Genomic DNA, 9441 nt, shown 5'->3' on the forward strand with positions numbered 1-9441 from the left:
TTGAGATAATATTGCATGTAGGTATATAGTTCTTAAAGTTGTAAGAACTGATTCGTGAGAATATGTTAGGTTATTTATTAACGATTAGTCCTACAAGGTCTACAATATAATATAAGCTGTTCGGTTTTCAGATGTGCTCCAAATTTGTAATTATTTACCCTTACAAGCAGGGCTGAATTTCCAAAAAGGGCTACAGGTCCGGGAGCTAAATTTAGTAGGTCTACAGAACCCGAAAAATAATGTGAAATCACAAAAGAACCTTGCAGCGAAGGAATACACAAATATACGAGCTTCTAGAATTTTGAAGATAAGAGCCCAATTCTAAGAAAATTGATGAAAAATAAGTGATTTTGCAAAAACAAACATAAAATAATATGAAAAAACCATTAAAAAAATAATTGAAAAAACCAGGTTTTAGTATTTCTCTGTATCCATCTTTCAGAATCATCCTTGTTTCTCTTATGAATGCCGGATTTATCTGAAATACCATCTGAGATATTATCTGGCACCACATAGTGCAGACACAAAAACAAGTCATTATCTTCCAATACTGGAGTAATATTTTTTGTGTTAAATATAATAATTGCTATAGGTACTATATAATTATTATAATACCATTAATATCGATAATTCCTAGTATGTATCATCTGCAAAGAATAATATTTTCCGAATTAGGTACCTACCTACTCGTACCTATTTTAATAACAACTGTTGTTTCACTATTGCAAAAAAAAGTTTTTAATTTTTTTCTTCAATTTTCTAGTAGGTTTTTTAAACGGAATACATAGTTTTCAACTGCACCACAGTGGATCAAATAAACAGATGTGGATGGTTCAATGTCATCTTGCCGAGATAATAATATTATGTAAATGATTGTCGGTTCGTGATTAGACTGTGGTTCTATATCATTTAGTGTTCTTAAAACTGTTGAATACCTACATAGGTAGTAGGTACATCAATATTATTGTATATTTGCATAGTAGAAGCTGTTACCTTATGGCAGTGAAATTTAATGCTGCTCTGGTCTTTTCATTTTCTGATGTTTTAAAATAACTCCACAATATTGAAACAAGTTATAATTTTTGGGGGTGTCTTCACAGCCTTTCTGGTGTTTATCATTTTGAAGTGTTTGTATTTGTCTTCACCAATAACTTTTTTTAAAAAATCACAGGGAATAATTTTGGTTCAAGTTTTTCTGTATGAAAATGGAGACCAAGCTATACATATCAACAGACGACGTAATAAAATAATGACTGACACCTTATTTTATCAACCAAAAGTTGAAACGGCCAACTACTATGCTATGACCAATTCATAAATAAAAGCACCATATCTATGTATTAATTAAATACATAGAAATAGATATGTACCTACATATTATACATATTCGGCGTAAAAACCTCAAAAATGATAATCATGCACGACTATTGCCACTCGATTACTAATAAATGGTAGGTAGGTACCTACCTATCATACATTTTTTTCACTAAATGTGACCTGTATGGGCATTGGTTAATAATAATCGCTGGCAAGCTATATTATTTCGTCTAGGTATCTTATAGGTTCAAAATACTTGGGTGACTAGGTACAATGAAAAAATGGCGTTGCGAAAACCTTTATAACATTTTGTAGTCTTGGGACATCTCAACAGCAGCCTCAAAATGATTGATTACTTGCTATAATTAGAAGAGAGGCGATCTTCCTGTTTTTTTATCTTCACAGAATTATTAAACTCATTATTTCGTTCTTCCAGTCAGCTTTGAACGTAATATTAGATTGATTAAGGGCATTAAGGCGAGATATAGGTACCTAGGTACCTAACTTGCCGATAACACCGAGTTGAGTCTTTATTTTAATTGAGGCTTTTCAGCGATTAGGAATGCAGTATATGTATGAATAGAATAGTTACCTAAATTATAATAATACTTATATTATAAGTACCCACATATAATTTGATTTTTTACGGCGTATTGAAAACCTGTGTTATTAAAAATCTATAAACCTTATAGAGATAGGTACCTATCTTCTTCTTATTGTACCATCCCCTAGCGGAGGTCGACCACCATCAAGGCGATCTTATCTTTGTCGTCTGCTACCCGGAACAGTTCGGTGGAGCTGCACTCGTACCAATCACGGAGGTTCTTAAGCCACGAAATGCGGCGCCGTCCTCTGCTACGCTTCCCATTGATCTTTCCTTGAATGACAAGTTGGTGAATGCTGTATATGTGTCCTCTCATAATGTGGTCGAGGTATTGTAGTTTCCTGGTTTTGATACTACGTAGAATTTCTCGGTCCTTCCCCATTCGATTGAGAACTTCAACATTTGTCACCCGGTCAGTCCAAGGAATTTTGAGGATGCGTCTATACAGCCACATCTCGAAAGCTTTAAGTCTCCGTGACATCTCTTGGTTTAGCGTCCATACTTCCATGCCATAGAAAAGAATTGAGAGCACATAACAACGTACCATACGCAGTCTCAGACCTAGGTTAAGATCTCGATTGCTAAGGAGGCGTCTCATTTTGAGAAAGGCGCTCCTTGCGATCTCAATTGTAGTTTTTTTTCCTGAGACTGGTCCCATTTCTCATTGACCCATAATATCGTTGTTAGGCAAAAAATACAGCAAATCATTAATAGGTAATTAATAATTATTATGCTGTGTTATAATATAAATCATTATTTTTTACTGTTTATGTGTTAGCAGATCTAAAAAACTATAACGAAGTGATCGTATACTATTTTAAGCCTTTAACTTCCAAGTCGTATTTCTGATATAAATTTTATAAGCCCCACATGCCTATACGCTGAAATGATTCATTATTTTTCTATGTTACTTAGAGAAGCTTCATACATCGATTGGCGTAGGCCGTAGCGTATCGTTATACCGTACAATAGACAAAGGGTTAAGTTGACGATTATTCGTTATAAGAAAATATAATATATTATGAATTTTGCAGCAATGTGAAAATAGATTACGGCAAAGCAATAATTCCTTACGGGGCATCCCAAGTTTTCTAATGCAGCTCGAAGACGGTGAATTCCCATAACACGGGTAAGTACAGCGCAATTATTTTTTACTCTAGTATGCTTAAAATGTAATGACGTCATTCTTTAGTTTCTCGTACCTACTGCAGGTGCCTGGTCATGCGACTTCGAAACATTTTGATTTTTGATAATAGTGTAAAGATAAACCATCACTTACCTATTTTATAATAATGTAGTGTTTTGAATGTATAGTTTCGTTATAATTATTACATTGAACTAGCTAAAGTTTTCTGATGTGATTTTACTTCATTTTATGACATGTGATTGACGACATGTGATTATGACATTTGCCTAATCTAAATTGTTTTTAGGTGATCGAAGTTGGATCCTGAACAATTATTACCTACCTACCGCATGAGATGAAAAAAAATACTCAGTATTCTTCGCCTAGAGAGATCCCACTTATCATCTGGGTCAATGTCAATGTTGGCGTAAGTAGTAAGTACTTATAAGATTTTACGCATGGAATGTAATGAAGTTAGAATGTCACCATCAATCTCCTAGGGTAAACAGTCTATTGTAGAAAAAAAACTATCAATCATAATCTGGATGGCGAACCCTTTTGAGTAGGTATATTAATATTTTACTACTTAAATAACTAAATGAATACTTTTTTAATCAATTTTTATGGGTACCTAATGATTACTCTCTGGTGTTTGCTTTTCTCCATCGCCAACCACCACGTCTCGACACACATAGTCGAGCGTATACCATGGTGTACCGAACATTGGGCGTTTTTCATAGTTGTGCTAAGAGTGACACCTGTAGAATCTTCCCGATATCTCGACTGGCGTGCAAGAATGCATGATTTCTAGTCCAATTTAATCTATTATGGTCATGCCTCAATGAAAAAAGACCTTGCCAATCATATGGCGTTTCAAACTTTTTGAAAGAAATAGTGCCCCATAGAAACCAAGTTACAATAACCGAGCCGGTATTAAAACTTACTCGTTTGTATACATTGATATAAGTACCATGATATTACACCGTTTCATACAAAATCACAATATTAAAGTGGGCAAGTTTTGCAGAATAGGTCAAAGACATCTTTCAAAAATCTCGAATAATCCTTTTTTTGGATTTTGGGTAAAGTTAATATTTAACTACTTGCTACAATATAATATAATATATATATTAGCGTTTTGGAAAGAAATGTTGTACAACAATAACCCTTATTGCGATGTAGGCAGGGTTAATTTTTCAACCACATTTATCCACATTTTTATGTCCAGAGAGAATGATATTTGAATGAATGGATGGGACCTGTCGGATCTTGATTTCTATTAGCATCGTTTGCGAGGGTCCTTTCAATTTTTCAAATTGCGTATTCTCATATAAATGTTTGTATTCTATACAGGTGCCGTACGTAAACAAAAAGAACTGATGATTTCATTAAAATCTTGGATGCGGGCCGCACCGCGGCCAACATCGATTATTCTAACTCGGAGAAAGATCAGATGCGGTGCCTGGACATGCTCGCCACATACTGCGTGCAGGAAGCTAACCATGAAAAGAATATAAACATGAAACGGGATCTGTTCACCGAAGCCACAAACCTATACACCACTGCCGACAAAATCATCATGTATGATCATGTAAGACGATACCTACCCACTTTCATTACCTATTTTATTCAACCTAGTCAAATTTTGTTCAAATTTCTTTATATAGGTATAATAATATGAAGTGAACTTTACAATTTACAAGTTCAATCCATTCACAACATGACTTGGAAAAACAAAATGAAAACAACTGATTTTTCATTATACAACAGCCGAATTTACTTTACCGGCGAAAATGCTATACATCTGTATTTTTTTTTTTTGCAGAATCTTTTGGGCCGAGCATACTTGTGCTTGTTGGAGGGTGATAAAGTGGTGGACGGTGGATGCGCAATTCAATTTTGTGGTGAATCAATCTTCCAACAACATCCCCTCGCTGTTCTGGAAAGTGTGCATCGCTTTCAATAAAAAAGACTACCGCAGCGCTCTCGGCTTCTACAGGGAAACTCTGAGAACCAACCCCAACCGCCTGGCTGTTCTCCGTCTCCGTTTCGGCATGGGCCATTGCTTTATGAAGCTAAATAATCAGGATAAAGCAAGGTTTGGGATACTTACATTGTTTTAAATATTTTTCACAGCCAACGTCAATCTGTGAAATGAGAATATACTCATCTCTCATTTAAAATAGTTCAATATAATAGTTTTAATATTCAGTTAAAATGAATATCTAGAATTTTTCAAAATTGAGTTTGCATATTTCATCAAAGATCCATTAATTCTCATGTTTTTTTAAGTTTTGTTGATTTACGGATGAATGCCATGTGCCAAGTGCAATTTTGCATTATCTATCTTATATTCAAATTCTAAATAGTCATGACTCATGACTCTGGATCCAATTGGTAATGCAAGTGGCTAAACATCCATTTCTCATAAAAAAAATATTTTATATTTAAAATATTTTTTCCAATGAAAGACCATTATAGTGTAACAATAATTTAACCCTGATCATCCACAGATACGATTTCTAGTGCGCATGAATTACACAACTGATAAACATTCTACGAATAATGTTTGCTTTATAATAATAATTATTGACCTAAGAATAAGGTAGTATTATTTTGAAATACGCCATTTCTATTGGCATTTCCCAGTGGCTAAGCCACAACATACGACCGTAGCCATAACCATAATCTAACCTAACCGAAAAAAAATATTTTTTTAAATCGGTACATGTTCAAACACGGGCATTACCATGATCTTACTCCCTACTTCATTTATCATTTGTCAATTTATAGCTACGGCCGTATGTTGTAGCTTAACCACTGGGAAATGCCAATAAATATGGCGTATTTCAAAAAATAGTACCTTATTCTTAGGTCAATAATTATTATAAAGCAAACATTATTCGTAGAATGTTTATCACATTTGAATGGTCAAAGACATAGCTTATAATTAGTATCTTTAGAATTATCTTCAAATGTGTTAATCGTGCCAATTTTTTATTAATAAAATGCCTAATTTTTGTTAAATTTGGGATCACAAAGATTATTAAATATAATTTTTTATCGTAAATATGTCACTATATAATGTTAACATTAATTTTACTAATGGTTTTGTTAATGCGTTTAAAAAATAATGAATCTAAAAAATATTAATACCACTGCACATGGATGTACCGAAATATGACTATATTCTAAAACATTAGAGCGAAAAGTTTAAAAAAATACTATTTTATGTAATAAAAATACTTTATGCAGTCATCAAATGTTTAAAATAAATATAAAGGATAATAAGGCTTCAAAATTATATAAATAGATTATCTAAAACGTTTAAGGAATGTCCAGGATTATGCTCTGAATATACCTCCTAATAGGTTGAGCAAATGGCTGACATCCATTTCTCCTAAAAACAAAATCTGTCAATACAAACCTCTACTCTGTGGAGGCCCATATGATCCTATTAGGATCGGACATGGTCGAAAGAAAAAAGAAGAAGAATACCATAAAAGCTCCATTTTTACCTATGCTGAGCATGTGGGCCGTTAAGTCTGTAAAGAAAACATGAAGAAATTATATGAACCTATAATTATGTCTGATTACTTAATGTAAATATTATGATATAAATTTCATATATCACATGAGTATGAAATGAAATTTATGACGAAAAGAATAAAATCCTTTCTACATAAATTTTAAAAAGATCTCATTGCTCCATCTATCTAGTAATCATAATAGTAATTCAAGAACCTTGTCTATCCGCTTAATTCAGCAGGGTGAAAATTTTTCTCAGTTCAGTTCATTCAGTTGTCTTGTAATTTGTTTTCAGGGTTACAATTCAAGTCCAATAACAACACAGAGAATCGGGGGTTGTGTGCGGAGAACTGTTACTAACTTGCACGAGAAACCGCGACCAGGCTACGCAGTTTGCACTTTCTGCATTTGTCCTGCCGCACTTTGGCCTCGAGCAGATGTATATCATTTTATCGAGGGGATTCAGAGAATGTATGTATATTTTATATCATATTTGTATAGGCGTACAGTTAAAAATATATTTTTTACTGGCCCTACAATCCGATGTGGATCTCGGCTGCCTCATGAAGAGGTCTCATAACAGATATTTTTTACAAGAAATATAATTGATCGTTTGCTCAACCTATTGGGTCCACAGCTTAACAGTTGATATTCCTAAATAATACACGTGATTTAAGAATGTAACAGTCTTCATTGAAAATATTTAACTTGGAACAGCCTCAGTAAAATACCCATTCGAAAAATCTTGGATCTTCTCAAGCTGACTCAGCTGGCATGCGATAAATCTAGGGTTGATTCCCATGGCATGTTCTAACATTTTTATCAATTAGGTTTGTTTCTGAACCTGTTTCGAGTTATGTATGGAAGATTGATGAATGTTTCATTGTTAAATCTTGTGTAACATCTTGAAGAATCTATAATTTAATTTAAACTATTAAAAAGTACTAGTATGTCAGTACGAAAATTCGAAGAGATCCTTATGCTATCTATGAATCAAAATTTGTATATAATAGAATATGACCTGGTATTCACCACTTAAGAAAATTGCTTTACAATAATTGTTTTGTTCACCCATACGCACTTGTGGCAGGCCGCTGCGGCTAGCCGGCATACAAAAAACGATATGCGGCTAGCCGCGATGCGGCCTGCCGCAAGTGCGTATGGGCACTAAGCTTTTTATCAAGTCATCATCATCAGCCGGGGTCGATCTACAGTTGGATGAAGGCCTCCCTTAGCTTCCTCCATTTTTCTCGGTCCATAATTCTTTACTGACACATACATCCTTCTTCTTGGTCGTTCACTCATGGCTGAGGATCGTGACCACTTTTTAATTTTGCCATCCAACTTTATTGCCGAGTTTTTTCTTATTTTTTTATCAAGTATGAGGACTGAAATTTATGTTCTAGTCTATATTATTATAATGTTGTAATTATTATTGTTAATACTGTATGGTGGGCGAATTTAAATAATTCATGCAAAGCCAATGTATAAATATATTAAGTTGTTTTATTGTATTCAACAATTATTCCTTCACTGGGCCTCCCAATGTTTCAAAAATGTCATAAAGGCTCAACCAAAGAACTACGAGATAATAAAAATTCTTGGATCACTATACGCTAAATCTACCTTTCAATCTTAACGAGATGTAGCTCGTGCACATCTCAAGAAAGTCACTGATCAATTCCCAGATGACATCGAAGCTTGGATTTAATTAGAGCAGTCTGATTTGCAGTTATATCATCCCATTTTTTATTAATATACAAGACATAAACTTTCATTTTTAAAGATATAATAATTATGTATAACCATCTTAGTCATTTTGTCATCTGTCTTTGTTTCATCGTTGATACTAGATAGATCAATATACACTTCAGAGAAGAGGTGTTTATTATCTGCATTGTGAAACTTGTAAAACAGTTTAGAGATTCACACAATTCACCAAGCACGTCTTTATAGCGAGCAGCAGCCATATGTGCTGCTCACCCATCTAATGGTCAAACAAGCAATGAAATGTAAAAACAATAAATTGTTGACTACGTAGTATACGTTTATACAGCAAATACTTAAAGTAATATTCTGTTTATTTCTGTACACGTTTGCTTAATCTTATCAATGCTTTTTTGTTTGCAGTATGAGAATTGTTTGAACAAATTCCACGCTCACCATAATGTGGATGATTTGATTTACATGGCCCGAGCTGTGTCGTATGCGAATCGACTCCAGGAAGCCAATATAGCTTTGCTACGAGCCAGACGAGTTGGGCCTTGTAACGGCTCTCTACTCTACACCATGATGCTCATCCTGAGAAGAATGTCCGCCCACGTTTTGATTGGTCACAGAAGTTTATTACTTTCAATACTTACCTATGTAACTACCTACCCACAGAAAATTGATTAATTTTTGTATCATAAATTTCATGATTTTTCCTTTATAACATTGATGATTTATTGTAATATATTTAGACCAAGCAAAGAAATTACACGTTACACCTCCTTACATTTTTAAGTTTAAGTCGACCACCCAGTTAAGTACCTCTTGGATTGATGATTGTTAATAGAAAGGTAGTTTAAAGTATTTTAATAAATAATTGATGTTTTATGATAAATGTTGAATTTCATTTTTTCACCCTTTCCTTTGCTCAGCTGTTATAAAATATTATTATATTCGCAGAGAGCATAATATTCATAGACTATAGATACATCTAGACGCCACCCGTTGCATTGCTAAATGAAGCTGCGTGCCATGCGTTTGGTTTGTGGGTGAGCGAACGCATTCGTCTACAAATGTTCGAGACCATAGACCATTTCGGTAGTGCTCGCACTAGACGCTCAGAATTAAAATATAATTTTCTATAATAATATACAAA

General features: G+C 33.9%; 1 protein-coding gene across 1 annotated transcript; it reads left to right on the plus strand.

Moving 5' to 3' along the window:
• Positions 1–3354: 3354 nt before the first annotated feature.
• On the plus strand, positions 3355–9180 carry LOC147077284 (RNA polymerase-associated protein CTR9 homolog). The gene is made up of 5 exons (XM_085940791.1): positions 3355–3481; positions 4401–4638; positions 4873–5145; positions 6871–7046; positions 8706–9180. Exons 2-4 carry the CDS (start codon positions 4631–4633, stop codon positions 6890–6892), a joined length of 303 nt encoding a protein of 100 aa, XP_085796917.1. The 5' UTR covers positions 3355–3481; positions 4401–4630; the 3' UTR covers positions 6893–7046; positions 8706–9180.
• Positions 9181–9441: the final 261 nt, after the last annotated feature.

The sequence above is a fragment of the Rhyacophila brunnea genome, unplaced genomic scaffold (assembly GCF_057557595.1).
Source record: "Rhyacophila brunnea isolate RB1 unplaced genomic scaffold, BYU_Rbru_1.0 scaffold_13, whole genome shotgun sequence".
NCBI lineage: Eukaryota > Metazoa > Arthropoda > Insecta > Trichoptera > Rhyacophilidae > Rhyacophila > Rhyacophila brunnea.

Coding starts and splice junctions, on each gene's coding strand:
- LOC147077284 (XM_085940791.1), top strand. Junction 5,146..6,870: donor AATAATCAGGATAAAGCAAG/GTTTGGGATACT, acceptor ATTTGTTTTCAG/GGTTACAATTCAAGTCCAAT.